Raw genomic sequence first — 23,809 nt, 5'->3', positions numbered from 1 at the left:
TTTTTTGTGACAAATAGAGAGTTTTTTAAAAAGTCATATTTGCTAAAGGAGTTGTCCAGTTGGAAATGATTGATTGCCTATACTTAGGATAGGCCATCAATAGTAGGGTCTGCCGAGCCGGAGCTTCTCTGAATAGCTGTTCTCTGCGCTGGTAGGCTCAAGTACTGTATCGATTTCTACAAGAAGCAGACAGCTCCGTTCTTGCTGGAGTGGCCAGGCATGATATTACAGGTAATGTTCCCGTTCACTTCAATTAGAAAAAAACCTTGCCTGTAATAACCAAGCCTGGCCACTGTAGTGTGAATGGTGCCGTCTTCTTCCTTCAGAAGGCAATACACAAGGACACCAGTGAAGCCAATAGCTACGGCCACAGGGTTGTGGATGGTCACTGATCTACCACTGATAGTCTATTCTGTGGATAGGCCCATAATAGTTTACAAGTGGAGAACCCCTTTAAACTTGTCTAAAATCCTCACTCCAATTAAATCCTGCCACTTTTCCTAGACACTTTGGATACGTGGACTGAGAGGCATCCGGCAGCTGCAAGTCACAAAATTTTTGAGCAAAACTCTACTCGCGCAAGATAATTTTTGTATTTGGGAGTTGTGGTCAGCGACTATGACTATTTCCTACAACTTATTAGATGACAGATAACAGCTCCTCAATGCGTGCCCTTGGTGAACCAGGAACGGACCCCTTTTTTTCCTTTTTAATCTAACTACTTAATCTGTTCACCTATCGTTAGTTTTAAAAATACACCTCAACCCAGGTTGGAAATCTTGAAATCCAGCTATAAAATGCCACTACACCACCATACTTCCCTATACAGTTATAGACATCTGGTAAATGTGGTGGATCCCATGCAAGGGTTGTCCAAGAGTAGGAAAAAAAAATGTTACGTCTTCCCCTTCCCCCACCCCTAACCCCCTCCAAAAAAGCACCACGCTTGTCTAAAGGCTGGGTCTGGTACTGCAGTTCAGCCAGCCCCACTCACTTGAATGGATCTGAGTTGGAATATCAGACGGCACATGGGCAAAAGTGGCGCTGTTTAAAGAAACAAACCTGTCTGTTTTCTAACCTGAAACAACCCCCTTATCAGCAGTCATGTGGCTAAAGAAAAGGATCCTTTGGGGGTACTCCGAATGAGAAGAGGTTGGCTTTTACCAAACTAAGTTCTGATTAATGTAAACTTGAGTAAAGCACTGCTAATTCAGAGGTTATCAAGTTTGGAAAAAAAATAATTTCTGTATTTCCCACTCGTGAATTTTAATAGTGAGGTCCTCTGTTCAGGATCCTCATCTCTTGGCCATAGTGGAGAGCAATACAATGACAATCCAATGAATGGTATGGAAAGTGTGAAATTCTCAAATTAACCTGTGGAGGCGCTGCATTCAAATGGTCATTAACTGCCAAGTTTACTCACAGATTACTGCCGATTGCTAGGAGTGCCAGGAGGGGTCACTTTGGGATCTGATTATCAAGAGACCCTTGTGACAAGTAATGATTGTCCAAAGTGGAGAACCCCCTTATAGAGCACACATAATTCTCTTAAATAAATCTATGGGGGCTCCAACGGCCATGGTGTAATGCACTACTGGCAGGTTATGAGTTAAAGGGGTTGTCCCGCGCCGAAACGGATTTTTTTTTCAAACCCCCCCCCCCCCCCCCCCCCCCCGGTTTGGCGCGAGACAACCCCGATAGAGGGGTTAAAAAAAGAACACCGCACAGCGCTTACCTGAATCCCCGCGCTCCGGTGACTTCTTACTTACCTGCTGAAGATGGCCGCCGGGATCTTCTCCCTCGGTGGACCGCAGGGCTTCTGTGCGGTCCATTGCCGATTCCAGCCTCCTGATTGGCTGGAATCGGCACGTGACGGGGCGGAGCTACACGGAGTCGGCATCCTGCACGAGTGGCCCCATTGAGAAAAGAAGAAGACCCGGACTGCACAAGCGCGTCTAATTTGGCCATTAGACGCCGAAAATTAGGCGGGCTCCATGGAAACGAGGACGCTAGCAACGGAGCAGGTAAGTGAAAAACTTCTTATAACTTCTGTATGGCTCATAATTAATGCACAATGTACATTACAAAGTGCATTAATATGGCCATACAGAAGTGTATAGACCCACTTGCTGCCGCGGGACAACCCCTTTAAGGAAGACAGACTCCTTTCCAAAACTGGAAGGGTGCCTTCACACTTGCGAGAAAATTGTGCGTTTTTTCGGACGATGCCAGAATGCTTGAAAACGCAGAATTACAAAACCAATGATTTTTAATGGTTTTACTGCTGTGATGTGAAAAAATAAAAATAAAAAAAATCACAGCATGTTCTCTTTCTGCATTTTGCCTTTTTCTTTTTAAATCTCCCGTGTTTTCCTATGGAGTCTCCTTTTTATCGCACGAACTTGTGATTTTCATGCAATGCGTTTTTAACTTTAGAAACTCCTATTGCCTTTTTTTGCAGGAAAATCGTGGCAACATCACAAGAGATTTGCAAGAAAAAGTATTGCTGACGCTCAAAACTCACGGAAAAAAGTAGCGACTTTGCCGCGGCGATATTGCGATCGCCAGTGTGAAGGACCCCTATAGGAGAGAACCTGGTCAGAGTTTATCCCACTTGATGAAGTTCTCTGTAGGTGAACAGTGAACATTAAAGGTTAGACCATCCACGTTAAAGGTGAAGGTCCGACCTCCAACAAGCCCACCAATAGGCACAATGAAGTGGCTGCAAGGTTTGTGCAAGACCCCTGTAAAACGATTCTCGGCAGTTCCTTCACACAGGAGGTTTTATAAGCAAACTGCTTCCATCATAAAGGGTTTTCTTTCTGTCACCAGCTCTCCTAGACCAGAACTACAAGGCAGCCATCAGGTAGGATTAAAGAGTAGATGGAAACGTAGTGTTACAATAGCAAAAAAAAAAAAAACACACATAAAAGATTCTTGATTTGCTCGTGGGCGCAGCAGCAGCGACTAGGCAAAACAGCTTTTCACATTTCATAGAAATCAATCTGAGATTGGATTCATAGAGAGTTCCTCTGCGCCATAGGAAGCGGGGGAATTCACATTAATGAAGCCCGATCGTGTTTCAGCCAGAAACACTGGTTACGAAGAGTGTAGCACATCGTGGCAGCATGAAAACAAATTGACTGGGTCCCATTCCAATCCCGTCTATTTCAGCGATGTAATTAATCCTTCCATCTCCCGCCATCAGACGCTTGTTTGCTAATTCAGGCAACTTTGCTAAAGTAAAAGTAAGCAGAAATAGTCATATTTTGTTACCGTCAACACTGAACCTATTAAAAGAGACTGCTCCGTCTCAATCAATGTATCATGGAAACTTACTCAACGGCTTCAATCTCTCACCTTGTCTGCTTGCAGTCAATGAATGGAACTTGAATTGTTTCAATTTGGAGAATGGAAATGCATAGAGGCCAAGAGATCGGGCCCTTCATTCAGATTTGCGCATCTAGCGAGCGGGAACCTGAATGCTTATCGTTCAGTGTAAATGCACTAAAACTTTCTTAGGCCCCAGTTTAAAAGGGGTTAAAATGGGGTTTAATTTGCAAAATAACAACTTTCATATTATATTACCATAGGTTAGGGCAGATGGACATATTGGAGTTCAGTGCCTGGCACACAACTCTATAGACCAATGAAGAGACTCGTTGACCGTAACAGGATCATCCCTAATCCTCTCTTCAATCAACAGTTCTATTCGGATAGCGGAGGACCCTTTTACATGGAACAACCGCCGTACAGGATCCTGTGATCCAGCGAGAATCTGAAGGATTATCTTTTAGTGTAAATGCCCTGATTGGATGACGGATCGGCCGGTGTATACAGTCAGTCGGTCACTCATGAACTGCCTGTCTGCTTACTGTGAACGAAGGCAGCCGGGCTGGAACGATCCTGGTTTGCTGACCGATGCTGGTTCCTGTGTATTGATGGACCTTTGCGGCAGATTTCACCCCCTCATTTGAAAGGGTTAAATCCATAGTGAGAATCATCAGCATAAATTCATGAGTATCGTTCAAAAAAATTGTTTAAATGAGTGAAAATGAACGATAATCATTCAGTGTAAACACAGTAAACGATCGGATGATGAAGGATGGTTCGTTCGCTTATCGTTCACTTCATGCGAACATAAAAATCATACTTGCCCTGTTTGCTAATCATTCAGTTTAAACAGCGATCATTCAGTCATTCCCATTCACTGGTACAACGAACTGAATGAGTGAAAAAAAAAAAATGATGAGGATTTATCTTTTTGTCTCAACCTACCGCACGAGCGTACGAGAAAACGGTCACATCGATTGCTCAGGCGGACGATAGTTATTCCTTGTTAAGCCACCCTAAGATGGGTACTGAGCTAATGCCCACATTACCAAAAACTGGCACCTTAGAAAAGGGACTGTCTGGATTAGAAAAGCCATTGTTTTTGAATCAATAGATGTGGGTCTCAAATCTTAGCACCCTCACTTACCAGCCAGAGGGGAAAGCAGGTACCAGGGGCATTTCTCTCGCTCTGGAGAACCTGGCCTACGCATTAGGCTGGTTTCACATCTGTGTTGGAGCCTGAGGCTGGAGGTCCTGGCACAGATCCGGCTTCAAATAGCAGAAGAAAAAGTGATGCATGCAGTGCTTTCTCTTCCGTCCAACAGCCGGCCAGCTGGGCAGAAAGCGTACGGACGCCATTATAGTCAATGGAGTCTGTCTGGCACTTTCAGTTCCGTCCAGTGAAGGACCCGTTCAGCCTCAAGAAATCCCCTTTCCTGCTCCCCAAACAGATCAGGAAAAGGGAATCCCCAGGTGTGAACTACCCCCTTACACATCCCAATGAATTCAATGGAGATTATGTTGAGTTTCATTTCCCGTACGGTGGAGTTACAGGGAGATTCAACATTTGCTGGAAGATTCTCCTCCAAATTATTAGTATTGGAAAAAGAGTCCAAAAACAGGACACCCTTTGATCAATATATTGTATGGGGAACCCTTTGAACGAAGAGGCATCGTCCAAAAAGGGCAACCCTCTTTAAAAAAGTTCAAAAATTTTATCTAAAATTTGTGGAACCGAGTTCTTCACCATCGAACATCACGCAACTAGAGTCAAGAACCAATGTATACTTCTCGTCCAACCACCCTTATAAATAGCAGGCTGTAGCAAGGACATATATTTACATGAAGGGGAAGACTTCACTTGACATTTACAAATCAAACAAATGCTCATCAAACAGATTTTTCACCTCATTCTTCAGCACTGAAGATGACTCAAGTATGTAAAAGATCAGTCATTTCAGCACTAGAGTGCACTTTACTGTAGCTGCTGGCAATGCCAAAAACTATTTTTGCTATTCTCAGGGGCTCAGAAGACGTTGAAATGTCAAGAGAAGCAGCAAAGTGTTTAACCAACTGTGCCACTCAGCCCCGAGGCATCAGACACAAGACTTCACACGCTGGGAATAGAGGACGTAAAGCTCTACAAGCTCTTCAAGTGCTACTGAATACCAGATTAAAGCTTATAAATAATGGGGGGAGAAACAGGCCTTGTGAGCGGCAAACACAGGAGGGGCCAGATAATGGGTTGCAAAAGAAAAAACATGACTGTGGGGGTAATTTATTAAAACTGGTCAACAGAAATTGGAGCAGTTGCCCCAAGAGATCCACTTTTGATTTTGGAAACTTAAAACTGCATTTTAACGGTCTGCCGTGGGCAACTTCTGTGATCCACTTTTCCTTTGCACCAGTCGTGATCCATCAGGCTCATTGCATCCATGTAGAATGGAGATGACACATGCAAGGCAGAAGCAGCCTCTGTGTGTTCGGTATTGGACCTGCACCCATGTATTAGGGGAAGTCATAAAGAGCAATTCCATTATACACACTTTTTAGAATCTGCCCCTTTACAGTCGTGATGTCATAATAGAAATAACTGGAGGGGGTACACTGTGTTACTCTGTAAAGCCTCCCATAGACTGATGTTTAGGGTACGTGCATATGGCAGATATTTCAAGTAGGTTTGCAGTAGAATCCAAGCAAACCGTATCAGCAAGCAGATTAGCCTCAATCATTGGGGCTAATCCACATGTGGCTGGCTACCTGAGATCAAAAAGTAATACGTTGCTTATTTTATTTCCAAGACACGAATTTCAAAGCATCCATACAGTTGGAATTCTCCTTGTATTCAAGGGAACACTAAAACATAGACAGATTTCAGAAGAGAATCAACACAAAATTGGATAAACCCTTATAGTACCCTCTATCAGTCTTCAGATCCTTGTGATGTGCCAATGGGATGCTATGACATTTGGAAGCTTGCCAATTGCCACAAGATCTGCTATCTATGGTGGGCTATAAGGCCCAGCCAGAGACCCATGTAATACACTGCAATACTTGAAATACAAGAACTGAAGTGTATTATAGCAACAATCATTCCTTATGAAATACAAGTCCCATTGTGGGAAAACGAAGAAAAAAGAAGACAAAAGTGAAAAGAATTGTCAAAAGTACAATTTATCCTACATAAAGCCCCCTATGCAGCACCAAAATAAAAATGTTAGGGGGCTTTGAATGCGATATAGGCAAAAATAAATGCATTTTTCTTAAAAAGTGTGAAAAAGTGGCAACCCCCCCCCTTCAAAAAAAAAAACCACTGTATAAACTTGGTATCAACATAATCATACTGACCTGCGGAATTAATTTGACATATCTTTATCACACGGTGAACACCGTAGAGAGAAAAAAAAAAATCAATGCCAAAATTACAGCTCTAGAATAAATTGAATAAAGGGTGATCAAAATGTTTTATGCTCCCAAAAAGGAGATGAAGGAAGACCAGAGCTCATCCCGCAAAAAAGAGGCACTCCTAGAGCTGCGATGATGGAAAAATGAAAACATTATGGCTCATGGAACATGGAGTAATTCATTCTGCATGCCGAATGCCGAAACATGAAATCCAAAAGACAATGGCGGAATTCATTTTCCCAATCCACCCCCCCCCCCCCCCCCGCCAAAAAAAAATAACTTACACATTATATGTACCCCAAAACAAAGCCATTACAAAGTACAACTCGTCTATCAAAAAACAAGCCCACATATGGGTATGTCGACAGGACAAATCAAAAAGTTATGGCTCTAATAGAGCGCTGAAGAGAAAATAATTTAAAGAAAAATGCAGAAAAATGTACAGCAAGTTTTACACTCTGCAAGTTATTGCATGAGGCGGCAATCATCAGTCCCCTACCTGTTGGTAACGCTGAGGTTCTCCTCCTTCAGCTTAATCTCCCGCTGCTGTAGGGTAAGTATTTGTCTAGAGAGATCATCTGGAGTCCTGGAGGAGAAAAAGAAGTCTTTAATGAGAACTCTAAAACAGCCAACTTCAGCCGGTAAAGAATACGGATTTATTACATGAAGAGGCGACAGTAACACGACAGCAATCGCACTGCTACAGTAATTATTCCAGCCCTTGGAAATTCATTAAGACGAATGATAGATTGGTTACAAACAGTAGAGATCTGCGCTACCCGACTCCTCGCATTATTTCAGATTTGTGTCATTACCAAAAACCTACCTTAGACATAGTCAACCTGGCCAGACACGCAAAGAAAAAAGAGGTCCGGTTATATCCAATACTAAAACAGCCAAAGTATCCATTAGACCAGTGTTTCCTAACTCCAGTCCTCAGGGACCCCACAGGTCATGTTTTCAGGATATCCTATGGTAAGAACACCTGTGGCAATGTCTGAGGCACCGGCAATAATTACATCACCTGTGGTATACTGAGGAAATCCTAAAAACACGATCTATTGGGGGTCCGTGAGGACTGGAGTTGGGAAACACTGGTTTAGAGCAATATTTCCCAACACCAGTCCTCAAAACCCGCCAGCAGGTCATGTTTTTGGGATATCCCATAGTAGGAACACCTGCGGCAAGGTCGGAGGCACTGAGAATACTTACATCACCCATGCAATGCTACGGAAATCCTGAAAGTTTGACCTGTTGGGGAGGAGGTGGGGTGTTGAGTGCAGTTGGGAAACGTTACTTTGCATGTTTGGCTCAGGATGTACGTTTGAGGTACAGTAGTAGGATATGCTAGCAACATGCGATGACTAAAATAACATGGCATCAGAACTAGGAATGCGTTGTCCAACTTCATCTCAAGTCGGATCCTCTAGGTTTTTTCAGGCAGCCACATGTTTGGTCATTGACGGTAATGGTCCAACCATGCAGCCTCCAGAGAATGCCAAGCATAGCCGATAGAGAGAGAGACCCAATGATCAACCAGGGCTCAGTGGTAGGACTCCTGCTAATCAGACACCATATGTATATTTTAGTGATAGGTCTATTCTTGGGTGAACACCTTTCTGATTAGTAAGTATTAAAAGAAGTATTCCTTTTTTTTTTTTTTTTACAAATCGCACAGTGAAATATATTTACCATATATACTCGAGTTTAAGCCTAGTTTTTCAGCACATTTTTAATGCTGAAAAAGCCCCCCTTGGCTTATACTCGAGTAAGGTAAAAAAAAAAAAACAAAATACCCGCAATGCTCACCTCCCAGCCAGCGTCTGTGTCCCCGGCATGATGGCCTCCCCGACGGAGCGGCAAGCTGCTTCAGAATTCTTCCCGCTCTCATCTCCCTGCTCAGCTTTGAATTCCCCCGCTGTCAACGCTGTGTAGGTAAGCACTGTGATTGGATCGAGCGCCAGCCAATCTCAGTCGGCACCCAATCATTTACAGCCATTCAGTGGATGACATCACTGAATGGCTGTGATTGGTTTATCGAGCACCTTTTTATAACATGACGCAATAGTTCTTGATTTTTACTTCACACTACTTTTCGTGCCTTTGGGTTTACTGTGGGGGTTTGGAGGTCCACGATCCCCGGACGGTGACGGTGCATGGATTAATACTTTTACCTCCTTTGGAACTATATTTGAGTGCTGCTGGATACTTGGTGACGAAGCAGGGATTGGCTAGCACTCGATCCAATCACAGCGCTTACCTACACAGCGCTGATGGCGGGGAATTCAAAGCCGAGCAGGGGGATGACAGCGGGGAGAATTCTCAAGCAGCTTACTGCACCAACGGGGTGACCATCGCGCTGGGGACACAGACGCCGGCTGAGAGGTGAGTATTGCATTTTTTCTTTACCTAGTATACACTCGGTATAGCTCGGCTTATACTCAAGTCAATAAGTTTTCTCAGTTTTTTGTGGTAAAATGTATTGACTCGGCTTATACTCGGGTCGGCTAATACTCCAGTATATACGGTAATTTTCTAATCAGTCTTTAGTTTTTGCTTCTAGATTTTATTATTTAATGTCTATACATAACTATGAAGCTGATCATCTTTCCTGAGCTGCAATTAACAGCATTTAGCCATATGATTTACAGCAACTTTGTAAGCCATAGACAGGAGGGGACTATACCTACTATGGGAGAGAGTTGTGGGCATGCTCTGAGACTTGTGCAAGGAGGGGAGGAGGTGAGCTGTGAACATCACATATTATGAATGATAAATCCTGTGTTATTTTTAGAGAAGTATTACCTTTCATTGTAATCCTGCCTGTGATGATGAGCCAACTACTGAAGTTTTAGCTACAGCAGAGCTGTGGAGTCTGTAAGCCAAAAACTCCCAACTCCACAATATTCTCAGACCGACTCAAGTGATAAATGTACTATGTTAAAAAAGTACCATCGGGTTTTCATCACCATTATGATAAAATAATGAAGCTACGTCCTATCTTCCACATCCTAGTTATCCATCTTTTTTCATAAATAGGGGGTTCAGATGAATAGAAAATTTCAAAAAAACTTTCCTAAATTCCTATGAAAAACAATATGCCTCAATTATGGCATTCTACACATACACACACACACACACACACACACACATATATATTATAGAGACACACACACACACACACACACACACACACACACACACACACAGATACATATATATACACACATACATATATTATAGAGACACACACACACATACATACACACACACACACAGATCAGGTGGTATAAGGCTTTTGGAAATCTGACATGTCACTTTAACATAGAATAACTCAGTAAAGGTTTTGCATATGCAAGTGATTCTGACATTGTTTTTTGCTACATATTGTACTTCATTTAGGTGGTAAAAATAGACCAATAGAATGTGTGTATATTTATTAAAAATGCCAAAAGTGGGAACATTTTGAAAAAATTATTTTTTTCACATTTTTGCAATTGCAATATGTACAAACATACCGTACGCATTTTTGATAAGATATACATTTCCATCTGTTTACTTTATTCTGGAAGTACATTTGAAAAACCTTTTTTTTTTTTTTTTTTTTACCATTAAGGAGACGTACAAATTTAACATTAATTTTCAACACTTTGTTTTTCTACACCAAGCCATGAATAAAGACTTGCACCCCAAAATGGATGCCCCTGCTTGTCCCGTGTTCAGAAACATACCCATTGTGGCCCCAATCTGCTTACTGGACACCTGGCTCAGCCTATACTGGAGGGAGCACCCGTTGAAATTTAGGGCACAACTGAATAAATTCCAGGGAAAAAAATGGACTCCCTAAAAATAAGCCTTGTCCCTTTTCAGCATTCCCTAAATCTTAGGTAAAAGTAATAATGTAAAATATGTGGTGTGTCTAAAAAATATGGGGTAATTACGGGGGCCTGTTTGGGATGAGCACATTGGGCAATAAAACTGGCAATTCCTTCTCCCCTCTGTACTCACACAGGTGGTCATGCGCAGTACACCATTTTTTGTTTGCATCCTCCGCCCCGTCACTTAGTGATCACGCGGGTACCCGCAGCCCGTTCACAATGTAGTGGCGTATGCGCTGCGGGAATATCCGTGACCATGGAGCACAATGGGCTCTATTTTGTGGATATCCACAGTAAAATAGAACCTGCTCTATTCGGTTCACTGCAAATGGATTACGTAACTCCAACCAGCTAATGTGAACGGAATTGTGCAATTCAAGTCATTTAATTGATCCATGTATTATTGAAAATCAAATGCATGCGGAATCCACAATTCCTATCCGGTCACGTGAGACCGGCCTGAGGTAGATCGCTACTTTTTGATCATGTGAACAGGGAACGCTGAACAAGGCCATCGGTCACTGCTCTGGGCTTTCAGGTACCTTTGGTAGCCGGGAGCAAGGAGATTACGTTTCCTGGGCTCCCTGGCTGCTGCGCGTGTGTTCGTCATTTTACCGGCGGGCGCATGCACAGAAGCCGGGGAAGGTCCGTGGAGGAGGATCACGTCGGGGTCCAAATGTGCAGGCCTACGGTAAGAAGATTCATCTCCCTCACCTATGCGATCGATAAGGGGAGATTGAACTTCAACTTTTTTTTACTTTAAATGATCGCCATTATCTATTGGATAACGGTAATCACATGACCATGGACGGCTCACTGCGGCCCTCGGTCACTGCTCCAGGCTTTTGACTACCTTTAGTAGCAAGGAGATTTTAAAATTACCCCAGCAATCCGAAGCTTTTGCACATGCATCCGCCGTTTTGGCGACGGGTGTGTGCGCAGAAGCCGGGGTAAAGGCTGCGGATAAATCTGGGGGGCTTTAGGTACGTAATTATCTCCCCTCTCACGGACAAACTTTTAAAACTTTTTTTTCCTGTTTACTTTACATTATCGCCGTTATCCTTTGGATAACGTTGATCATGTGACCGGGAACAGCATACAGCGGCTCCCAGTGATATCTCACTGCTCTCGGCTACTCATGCTAGCTGGGAGCAGGGAGATTTTAAATCTTAGGGTTTGTACTTGGGGTTAATCCCCTCGTTCTTACTTTGTAGTCGTTGTGTCTTTCGGGGGTATAAGGTGCGTGTGTCGGTTGTGACCGATATAGCATGGGTGCTCCCCGCCTGTGCCAGCCTCCGCGCCGGTTCCAACGTCCGGGGCCTCTTTCCCGGCAATGCCCGGGTGTTTGTTTCAGTGTTTTAGGTGTGGCTGTGAGTGGGAATACTCCGCCTTTAGACCCATGGGTCTCCCATCATCTCACGTCTTGGTCCAGGGGGACTCCAGAGATTGTGGGCTGAGCTACTCTAAGGTATTCTTTTCCACAGCTCCCATTCCTTTATGAATTTGTCTCGAGTGTTGGTTTTCCAACTCGTTAGTTCCTCCAGGTTGTATAATAAGTCCACCCTGTCTCTCCACTGTGCTGCGGTTGGGGGGGATTTTTGTAGCCACATGGTCGGGATTAGGGCCTTCGCGACGTCTAACAGTAGGGCAATGAGTTTGTCTTTGAGGGGGTGGAAATTGTCTGACGGTTTCCATAGGAGTACCAATTCTGGTGTTAGTTTTAGATTTGGTTTTACGGTTTTGATTAATTCCTCAATGTCCTTCCAGAACGGGCCTAGTGCTGGGCAATCCCACCAGATGTGTTTGTATGAGCCTGTCGCGGCGTCACACCTCCAACACCTCTCGTGGGGGGCTAGTTTATGTGTGTATAGCCATTGAGGAGTTCTATACCACCTTGCTAGTATCTTGTAGTGGCTTTCTTGTAGGAGCACACAGGGGGATAGTCCAAAGGCTAGTCTAAGTATGATTTTTGTGTCCTCCGCCGAGATTGTGGTGTTAAGTTCGCGTTCCCAAGAGCTAAGGTAGGCAGGCTTGTACCCCTTGGAGGGTGAGATGTATTTTTTTTGGAGGTTCGCGATGACCTTGATTTTTGGTGCCCCTTCTAGGTAGAATTTTTCGAACGGTGTTGCGGGTCTGGTTGATCTGTAGTTTTTAGCGAAGTCCTCTATTGTTTTAGTGACCTGGACTTTTTGTAGAAAAGGGATATTTAGGTCGGGGGCTAAGAGGTGGATGGCCTCTCCGGCTCCTCGATGCACTATGGGTTGCAGGTCGCCCAATTTCACACTGGGCGTATTTGCCGCGGAAATTCCATCCAGAATTTCGCCGCGGCAAATCCGCCTGTGGCTGCTAATCCCGGGATTAGCCAGCCATGTGGACAAGATTTCTCAGAAATCTCGTCCACACGGAACGGCGAATCAGCCGCGGCAAAGCCGGCAGAAGCCGGCCGCAGCACATTCGTTTTTTTTTTCTTCTTCCGCTGTGGCCATACTCTCCTGTATGGGAGCGCCGGCCACAACGGAAGAGCGTGCGGCCAGCCTACTTCAAAACCTGCGGTTAAGTGCCGCGGGTTTTGAAGCGGCGGATATCTCGCTGTTTTTCGCTGCGGCCAAACCGTAAGATTTCCGCCCTGATTCCGCCCAGTGTGAATCCAGCCTCAAAGTTGCATCGCACCGCACGAAAATCACGTTTTCATGCAATGCGATGCAACAGAGAAGGCGGCTCCATGGGGAAACATGGGCTACAAAACCTCATGAGTCGCGGGCATATCGCCCTACCCGCGCGATTTTTGTGTCGGGATGTCGCATGCTACAAAACATCGCACGTGTGAAGAAACCCATAGGAAAGCATGGGCCTCACATACATGCGATTTGTAGCATTGTCGCAATGCTACTTTGTCGCCCGTGTGAAGGAGGCCTAAAGGAGTTGTTCAGTTGTAAACGATTGGTGGTCTATCCTCAGGATAGGTTGTCAATAGCAGATTGACAGAGGTCCAACACGCAGGATCCCTGATGATCACCTGTTTCTGGGATAGTGCACTGAGCTGATTTCTCCTGGTAGCAGACAGCTTGCGTTCTCATTGCATTGGCCGGGATTTGTATTGCAGCATTCCAAGTTTCCATTCATTTCAATACCTGCAATACCAAGCCTGGCCACTACAGTGAGAAGAGAGCTACCTGCTGCTTGCAGAAGCCAGCTTAGTTCACAAGCGGCACCAGTCCTGCAAATAGCCGATTGATTAGTGGGGGGCCCTGCCAAGCTACTACTGATTATCTATCCTGAGGACAGGTCATCAATTGTTCACAAATGTACAAACCCTTTAACAACTAGCAGAAATCATTTCAACTTCTTCAAAGACAAGGGAATGGGTCTTATGAGAGCCCTAGACATAAGTCACAGCTACCCATGGAAGACGCTTCTGAGAACATACATCCTTGGATGACCTTTTCATACATGTATCTGCTTCAGTGGGCAATAATGTAATCAGTTATCTTGTACAAACTACGCCCATGCACTTAATATAGTTGCTATTTCCATTAAAACTAAATTTTAGAAGAGTCTAATGGCAGCCACTAATGATCTAGTCTGCAGCCATCTAATCCCTATACATACTGCTTCACTGCCGAAAGGGAAAAACAAAAAAAGTTTTTAAGTATCACAATCATTTCTGGCAAAACTATGATGAAGCCTCAAACTGGTCATCACTGAGCAATGAGTATATGGTGACCTACATGCAGCGACTGATTTTAGAAAAATCAAAGAAAAAAAGTATTAAGAACTAAAACAAGACCAGCAATTCCGAGTCACTTTACTCCCATCCGGAAAAGAGGGCTGTAATGAGAGGCACTTCTAAGGGACTTCTGTGTAGACACAAAAAGCTAAAGCTCCATCTGTGCACAGAGAACAAACAGAAGGAGTTGTTAAAACTTTCCTTAGGAAATTGTCGTGATCTGGAAATAAACACAAGGTTTTACTCACTTCTGTTGACTTTGTACACTCTTGTTATGACCAACGGAGATCTAATTATTGTGGATAAAACTGAAGAGCCAGGGAAAAGGAAAAATCAATATCACAGCGACCGGGTCCCTATTTATCTGCCTTATCGGACAAAACTAAAGCTGCCCATTCTCTTTAGACAGCCATCAGTCAAACACTGGCTGACAGCTATTCCTTCTCCATTGAGAACTGAAGGATCACAGGGACATGTTAGAATCCAACTGCCGAGCTCTTCTCTTGCCAGTCATCTGCCATTGGAGAAGAGTGAAGGCCCATTTAGACACAACGATTATTGCTCAAAATTCGCTCAAGAGCCATCTTTTGAGCGATAATCGTTGTGTCTAAATGTGCCAATCTTTCAGTTTTCTGCCGAACAACAGTTTTCAGTTCTGCTTGAAAACCATCATTCAGCAGAACAGCTGATAAGCACTCTGTGTCTACTGTCCATGGTGCTGAATTCTCCACGGGGAGTTAGAGATTACATTGTTTTCTCTTAGCAGCCCATGGCTGAATAGAGCTAATTACAGAGCTCAGACCTCCTGCTGAGTTCTGCAACAGCTCCCAGAAGCTCCTTTGCATGCAAATGAAGCTGATAAAGTACTAATAGCAATTAGTGCCTATTAGTACTTTATGCAAAACGATCGCTGATCTTTCAATCCTTTGATGACTAAAAGACTGAAAGTTTTTGCGATCTATTGCCACAAAGTGCCAATGGCCATTAACAATATCATCTTCATTTGCATGTAAAAGGGCCTCCAGGAGCTGTTTGCAGAGCCCAGCTGTGTGCATAGCTGCACTGTTCTCCTAGCTCCCAGCAGAATATAAATGTCATCTGCCAGCTACTGCGAAGATAACAGCCAGCAGTCTACTGTGAGATACTTTATCTCTCACTAGCTGAACAATCCCCACATTTACATGTTACGATTAGCGCTCATTTTCGGTCATTTAAACAAATTTTGAGTGATAATCGTTAGGTGTAAATGGACCATTGGTTTTCATACAGGACACTCTGGTGAGTGTATAGTACATGTTTGGGAAACCAATGCCTGGATAACATGTTTTCCAACTAGCGCCGAGCAAGTCCATCTATGGTATGACATACTGCACAAACTTGTACGTCTGAGGAGGGTCTTATGACTGAAAAAGATTCACCCACTTGTGGACTGTCTGGATGTCTTGTGAATTAAAAAAAAAAAAAGTCTTTCATGAAAAAAGTCCAGAGATTTTTGTTTGTCTAGTAAAATTACGCCCACTAAGAAAAAGGTTAGTGCTAAGGAGGACACTTAAGACGCAGTTTGTCTCATGGGAGGTCTCAATTCAGGCAAGTGCTCCGGTACTCACTCGGAAGCCTACCCAGCACCTCCCCATTTGGCCAAATTGACAGCACCAGCCTTTGTGGTCATTACTGTTCTTGTCTTTGAAATGTCTCAGACGCGTTGTACGTTCCCAGCCTGAGGTATGCCACTGATGGTGTGAACGAAGAGAGTTGAGGGAAAAACTAGCCAGAGGCAAAAGGATTGTGTGCGCACTGTGACCGATAAGAATAATTCATGATCATCACTGCATATACAGTTCCAACATAAAAGAACCCCAAATAATAATTAGACATTTTCCTTCGTTTGAAGCCTCTACACAGAAATTAGTAGGAACAAAGATGAACATCCAAGTGTGCCAGATGCGATCTGGTGGTTCTCTTTCTTCGTAACAGTGAGGGTTCCATAAGTCAAATTCCTACCTTTAGGCCCCCTGTCCACAGCCATGACGGAATATCGCTGGCGATATTCCGCCGCCCGAGAGCAGGGGAGAGAACTGACAGATAGGCTCACCGCGAAGAATCTCAGCATGCCGCAATTTAAGTCCCGTGAGCGGAGAATCGCTATGATTCTTCGCTCGTTGACAGAAGGCTGTGCTTTCCATAGCAACGCTATGGAAAGAGTGCACTGCATTACTCAGGGCCGGATTATCGCCGTGAAAAACGCAATGCACTGTCGCCCGGGGACAGAAGCCCTTACTTTTATGTTCTGCCTATTAGGCCATTCCGGAGCAGATCAGCAGCGAAAAACCTGCTTCCACACCTGAACTGTTTGATGCGAGTTTTATCGCATATTTCTGCGCAGAATTCACCCCCTCATTGAGAAGAGGTGAATTCTGCAGCGGAAACTACGATAAAATTGATGTTACAGAATTAAATTCTGCACTGCATGTCAATTTCTGCACCGATTTTCAAAATCTCATCCACTTTGCTGCTTCTGTAAATGCCGCAGAATCCCTGTATGGAGGGTCTGCACGGACATCCCACGACAAATCTGCCCCGTCTTGACCCGCCCCTAAGAATCCTCAGATTGATAAGTAAATTTCATGTTCGCATTTTCGCACCAGCCGTTTTCCTGCAGTCGCTCTACCCTTGCATTTAGCCTCAATACACTTTTCTATGGCGAATTGATAATCCAGAATATTTGATAATCCAAGTTCTGTTAATGCCAGAAAGTTACTTTGCTGCACACACATCTATGCAGTAATATACATGTAGACTTTCTCATTGCCTTGAAACATTATACATTAAAAATGACATCAAAGAAATCATATCTCCAATTAGAAAAATGTGACAACCCAAGGGAACCCACGGTTGCACTCTTTGAAATCTTATACTTCATAAATTCGGAGGAGACATGAAAACTCGCTTCCTGCAGTCGCTCTAATTTGTCTTTTTTGCCATTTTCTTATTTTTGCTTGTTTTTTTTTTTCTTTTTAATAATCAGATCATGTTGAATTTGTGTCCAACGCCAGTAAGATCACAAGCAGTGGCTTTCATATTCCGCTGCACAAATATACCCCAACACAAAAGGCAGCAGACAACGGGAACGACATATTGTTTATTGTACGCTCATCCTCAAAGAAGTTCCTCCCAAAGGATTGGATGGAAATTTTACTATTACTACTGTGCGTATGTGCCCTCAAGGATGCAGAATGTTCACTACACCGTCAAAGTAAAATTATACAATTCTTATTGCGTGCAGCCACCACTAGAGGGAGCTTAGCAACCTAATATATACTGGTTATGCAGTAAACCAAATAATAAAATAATAGCTATTAAGCCCCCTCCCCCCCCCCCCCCCCCCCTCTATAGCCGAGAAGGCCCAATCATGTCCCCCGGGCTGGTAATATAGAAGTCACCGCCTAGTTCCAGGATGTCATCCGTGACATCCTTGTCAGGCTTTCCATTGGCTGCAGCAGTCACGTGGTTAAACAACCCAAGTAATAACTGCAGCACTAGTAAACATACCAGAACGCAGCCAGCGGTGTCTGGAAGAAGCATCAGGACAGCGATAGGTGAGAATTAGTTTTCAATGGGACTGACAGAGACAGCCAAGTACAAGCACGCGTGCAACCTTTACAGTGAAGAGAAGAAGGGGATACGGGTCCCTTGTTCTCTGGATCATCGATTGGTGGGGATCTCAGCGGTGAGAATCCCACCCATCAGACTTTTAGCACCTCCTGTGAATAGACAATAAAGGTTAATTCTAGTAAAACCCCTTAAATAATCGTACGCCTACGGCCTCATGTCCACGGGCACGCACAAATTCCAAGTGTAGAATCCCGCAGCAGATTCTACCCGTGCCCGCAGGCATGGGAAATTTTAGGACATTTTCTTACCTGTTCAGCTGCGGTGCTGGTCTTCTCTATCCCTAACAGATCTTCTTTCTTCTGCACGGCGGATGCGCTCGGCACACCGTCCAACGTGTCGCACACATTTTTTTTTCAAATCTCCTGCTTTCTCACAAATTTGCAGCATGTCCACAATGTCAGCTGCGGGTGTGCCACGGATTGGACAGCTTCCATTGACTTCAATGGAAGCAGTCTGTGCGGAAATCCACAGAAAATGGAGCATGCTGCGATCTTTCCCCGCGCCTGTGATCCGCACGCCAGGAAACTAAAATGACATTCACATGCTTTTGTTTTGCGGACGCTAAAGCATCCCTACGGGCAATTTGATTTGTGGATCTCCCGCGCAGGTTCCGCAAATCAAATCCGCCAGTGGACATTGGGCCTAAGAGTTTTAAAACATTGTGATCGCTAAAAGTTGTTGTCAAATACAGCGTGCTCCATCTTGATAAATCTGGCAAAGTTTCAGCCTATCTGATCTGGTTTCATTTTGTTTACCTTTCAGATAGCGTTAAAGATGCCAACATTCACTTTAACCCTTCCCAATCCAATTTGTATCCTGGTTTTCCTAGGGGGGCTTACTCTTTTTCTGCTGTTATACAACGGCGCTATCTGCTGTCTAAAGCCAGTACTGCATGAGGTGACACATTGGATAGGCCGAGATAGCAGAGAGGCTGGTAATACACAATAAGAGAACCCCGCCGGACGTCTTCGAACATCAAAGCTGTACAGCCTTAAATCATAATGTCTTCAGAGGTCAGACAATGGATTGGAAAGGGTTATTAGCTATATTCCAGCAGCCTAATGGAACTCATGCAAACGCCATTCAATCCATATCCTCCTATCATTTCTGAGAACAGATAATAGGACATGCAGTGATCATTTTCTTCACACAGGCTATCGGTCTGTGTGAAAAAAAAAACATTTTCCCGAATACCCCAAATTGGTTATACTGGGTCCGTGTGCTGTCTTTGGGATGCAAGGAACCCAACTGAGCCCATCTGAATGGGACCTACGGTTCATCTTTCCTGCAGTAATCATATCTGCTGTAATATTACATTTAGAAGCAAACTTGATTCTGATGGTTGAGTTATGAAATAGTCTACAAGAAACTGTCTATAGCAGCCAATCGCAGCTCAGTTTTCATTCTTACAAGGCAGAATATGAAATGAAGGCAGTGCTGTGATTGGTTGCTATAGGCAATAAAGTCAGTTCCTCTTCTAGACACCATCATAAATCTGCACCATATATTTGGATATGTAAACGTAAATTAAAGGGGATGTACCGAGATTAACTTTTATCCCTACCCACATGGTAGGTGACAAGTCTGATTTCGCCGCGGAGACCCTGACTGATCCTAAGAACAGGGGTCCTGGGTCACCCTCTCCTCACTCAGCTAGGAGGAGATTTTATGGAGTGGTGGTCCCACCCGTTTTTAATGGGACTGAGGTTTGTACTTGTCCATTTCCATCAGCCCCGTTAAAATTAATAGAGCGGCATCATGCATGTGCAACCGCAGCTCCATTCAATCTGACATTACCGTGGGTGCAGCAAGGCCACAGTGGCAGTCGAGGGGGGCGCTGGACCCCCATTCTTGAGATTGGTGAAGTTTCTGCAGGGAGACCCCCACAGATCAGGCTTTTAATCACATATCCTGTAGCTAGGTCATAAAAGTTAATCTTGGTACAACCCCTTTAACATCCAATTAGAGGCTGCAATTCCATCTACTAAATGGAAACCCAAAGTCCCACATAAGCCCTTCTGGTCCATGAGCCCTGCCAATGTCAAGTTGGGCTAGATCACCTACAACCCCTATTTCTTCCAAACAAGAAGTGCATATGTCCGATACGTCTGGGGTCTACAAAGTGCAACTGTACCCACCTTGGACACTTATATTCAACTGAAGGCTGATTAATTCAAAAAGCAATCAGTCCTAGTGAGATGTTGCTTTAAAACACTATTTCAGATTTTATTTTTGCCTATTCTTAACCTAAAGTTTGGAAAAGGTGCAAAAACAATGAAAGCAATAAACCTGGGGCTGTCAGTCTGCAAACATTTCCTCGCCTGACAAATGTCTCCCTCCTGGCGCTGAACTATCATCTCTGTAGCTGCACTTTCTGATAATACACCAAATGGACCAGATGGTTTATTGAGCGTGTCCCCTGTGCATGTTTCCGCGCAGCGCTGTTGGATGCAGCGTGCCTTTACCTCAGACCCAGCACAGTCATTTATTAAATGGTACATGTGGTGCCTTTAAAAAAATTAAAATTGGCCCCCGATCCCTCATCAGGAGATGGCCGAGCTACAAACCGTTATTGGACCACCAGGAACTTTTAGCAAGATTAAAAGCAGAATTCATTTTCTGGCTGTGGTCAGTGCAGAAATCCCAGCATGTCTACGTAAGTCAGATGAGGACAGGTTGTATAGAATTCCAAAAAACATGTCTGTTTTCTACCAAATAAGGAAGATTGAACAAGACCTCTGTTGCGCCACCTATTGGATGGCAGCATTCCTGCAACTCAATGTCCAACCCTTTATCCAGGTCTTTACAACAATGATTGGGAAATTGAGAACGAAGTCAGAAACCATACATATACAGCTGTTCCGGGTGTATTCTGGCTTGGTTTTCAATCAGTGTTGCAAAGACCTGTATAAAAAGGTCAGACATTGAGTTGCAGGAATGCTGCCATCCAATAGGTGGCGCTGCAGAGGTATTGTTCCATCTTCCCTATTTGCATATATTTCCCAGAGGATCAAGCATGGTCTAATAAGTCTCCTCACTCGCCTTCCAGGTACTATCCTTAAGGAGTGATGATACCCCTCCCAACCCGTTATCTACCAGAAACTGTGACACACTTATCCATAGGCCTTGTGTGGTATTGCAGGTCAGCCTCTGTGATATGTAGGATTTTAGAAGTAGTATTACACATGGCATATGTACAAGCTTGGCCCTGTTTCACACATCCGCCATTTTATCTCAGACAACTCTTAGGCCTCATGTCTACGAGGACAGATCCGCACGTGTGATCCGTGCCCCAAAGGGATGCATTGGACACCCGCATGTAATTAAATACCTGCGGATGTCATTTCAGTGCGGGTCTCCCGCAGGCGCCTATGGAAGCCATCCGGATCCGTGAAACACCCGTACCTGAATTTCTGCTCTCCGCGCACGGGAGAGCAGGAGTTAAAAAAAAAAAGAGTGCACGGCAAATGCGCGCGGCACGCTGCTGGCGTGCCAAGCACATCCGCCGGGCCAAAGAAAGAAGACCCAGCCGCGATGGAGGGAAGTTCCGCAGAGTGCGCACAGGTAAGTAATGCTTACTTTTTAGCCTCATGTCCGTGGAAAAATTGGGACCCGCTGCAGGATTCTGCATGAAGAATCCACGGCGGGCCTGATTTTCCCTGTGGACATGAGGCCTTAGGGTATGTCACATTGCAGTCATGCTCCCCAATATCTGTCCTCTGATTATTGCAAACGTCAGGCAGTAAGACGAGAAGACGTAAAGAAAAGATGAAAGTAGGCAGTTATGTCCGTTACCACGTAGACATAGATCTGCAAAGGAGCTTCCGATAAAAGAGGAGATCTTTAAATAAAGCTGCTAAATCCAATCACTAGAACAGGTGCTCCTCCCCACATCCCTTGTCCTGGAGACATTTGACTAGATGGAATAGGAGATATGTTGCTGATGGGTGAGGGTCCGACCGCTGGGACCAGCATCGATTCCAAGAATGGTGGTCCGCAGCATGCCTGCAATGAAGGCAGCAGTGATCACGCATGCCCACTACTACTCCGTTCATTTTAAAGGCGTCATCAGAGATAGCAGAGTTCAAGTGCTCTGCTGTGTTTTTAGGAGTGAGGGGGTATTTTTTGACAGATTTTTGTGGGTCAGTACAATTATGGAGATACCAAATTTATATAGTTTTTTCCTTGTATTACTTAAAAAGAAAAAGGTTATAAATCTTTTATACATAAGAAAAAAAATAACTTCTCACCATGTTGTGACTCCTATAGCTATTGGTCTGTCAATGGAATGGAGTCAGCTCTTGTTTTTTGGGTGGCAAGCTGTAGTTTCTATTGGTACCATTTTGGGGTATGTACGAATTATTACATTTCTTCTTAGAGATTGAGTGACCCCCCCCAAAAAAAACCCCAATTCAGACGCTCACCGTGCAGGATAAATAATGCATTATTTTAAACAGATCAGCCTCTTACTGACAAGACGACTGGTTGTCAGCTGTCATAGACGGCCAACACAAATCGCATATGGAGTGTACTCCGTTCAATGCACACCCCGCACCCAGTCAACGTTTATGTCGGATTGCGTAAAAGGGTTAAAGAGTCTTATTATAACCAAGACATTCCGTTTAAACCCTTTTGCCTGCAAATAGCAAGATACTTCTGGTGACAGATGCATTTTCCAAAAAAAATCCAATAAACTTGTTTTTACTTCTCCAAAAAACTTAGAATGCAATTTTCTCAGAATTTCGTAAACTTGTAGTTATGGGCAATAAAAACCGAGCTGTGAGATTAGAAGGAAGAAGAATATAAAAACTGCACTGCACATTAGATCTGTACAATAAGCATATCCAGTGGAAAATTTACAATTTTGGACAACATGCTGTTTAAAGACGGATCTCTATGCTGAAGCGGTTCATTCAGCTGTGAAGGAAGGATGTTTTTCCTTGAGATGGCACATTTGATCAGAGAAGATGCATTGTCTGGGTGGTTTGATAAATTCACATAGGAGGATGAGAGCCTGAGGAATGGCGTCGGATGTAATCTCCAGAGTTCGGACAATTTTGCTGCTCAATAACATGTACGCCCAGAAGGCAGCACTGACAGCACTTGTCCAGCTATCAGGATACAAAGTGAAGCATCTCGTGGTTCCACTATGCTTTATAGTATCTAAGGGACAAGATAACACACTTTTAGACTTATTAAATCTTAAAGTGTCGACATTCAATTTGTTTCAGACACAGAACTACTGCACGAAGCAATACCAATCTCTTTACCATACACCCGCAACTGAAGAAGCCTCATTACTTAAAGGACCACGAAACTCAGAAGTGAATGATCTGATTCTACGGAATCAGGAGAGATAAACTTGCTCCTGTTGTCCGTCAGCCTGTAGACTTGTAAAAAATCCTGCAGAGAATACAGGGTTAATCTGCTGATCGGTTCCATTTTCAGCTGGGGGGAGGCTCCTGCTGCAGCTGTCTCATAGCCCCACCCTGAGGAGGAGGAGGAGAAGGGACATGTCTAGCCTCCTTGGAGACAGAAGATTTTGTTATAGATTTTCAGCTTTTATTGTAATAGGACACAAAATTGGAGGAACGAAGAGGAAATTATGGGAGGATTTGCTGGGATATTTATGTTAATTTTAGGACTTTTTCTAGGTTTAATGTTCCTATGAAGGAATACACCAGTTAAACCTGATATGCCATGTTGTGCCAAGTGCTATACTGAAAAAGATTGATCTAACCTCACAACCTCCGTTCATATGACCTAATAGTGCCCGGGCTGTTCTTGCATTATA

The 23,809-nt window shown here is 44.0% G+C and overlaps 1 protein-coding gene across 1 annotated transcript in view; it reads right to left on the bottom strand.

Moving 5' to 3' along the window:
- The window catches only part of MAD1L1 (mitotic arrest deficient 1 like 1), a 714,648-nt gene that overhangs the window by 640,432 nt on the left and 50,407 nt on the right, over positions 1–23,809 (bottom strand). Inside the window, exon 10 of the mRNA XM_066576313.1 lies at positions 7,238–7,324. Within this exon, the coding sequence (XP_066432410.1) occupies positions 7,238–7,324 (87 nt within the window). The remainder of the gene's footprint in view (positions 1–7,237; positions 7,325–23,809) is intronic.

Source organism: Eleutherodactylus coqui, chromosome 8 (assembly GCF_035609145.1).
Source record: "Eleutherodactylus coqui strain aEleCoq1 chromosome 8, aEleCoq1.hap1, whole genome shotgun sequence".
NCBI classification, from domain to species: Eukaryota; Metazoa; Chordata; class Amphibia; order Anura; family Eleutherodactylidae; genus Eleutherodactylus; species Eleutherodactylus coqui.
This window is presented reverse-complemented; position numbering and strand designations above follow the sequence as displayed.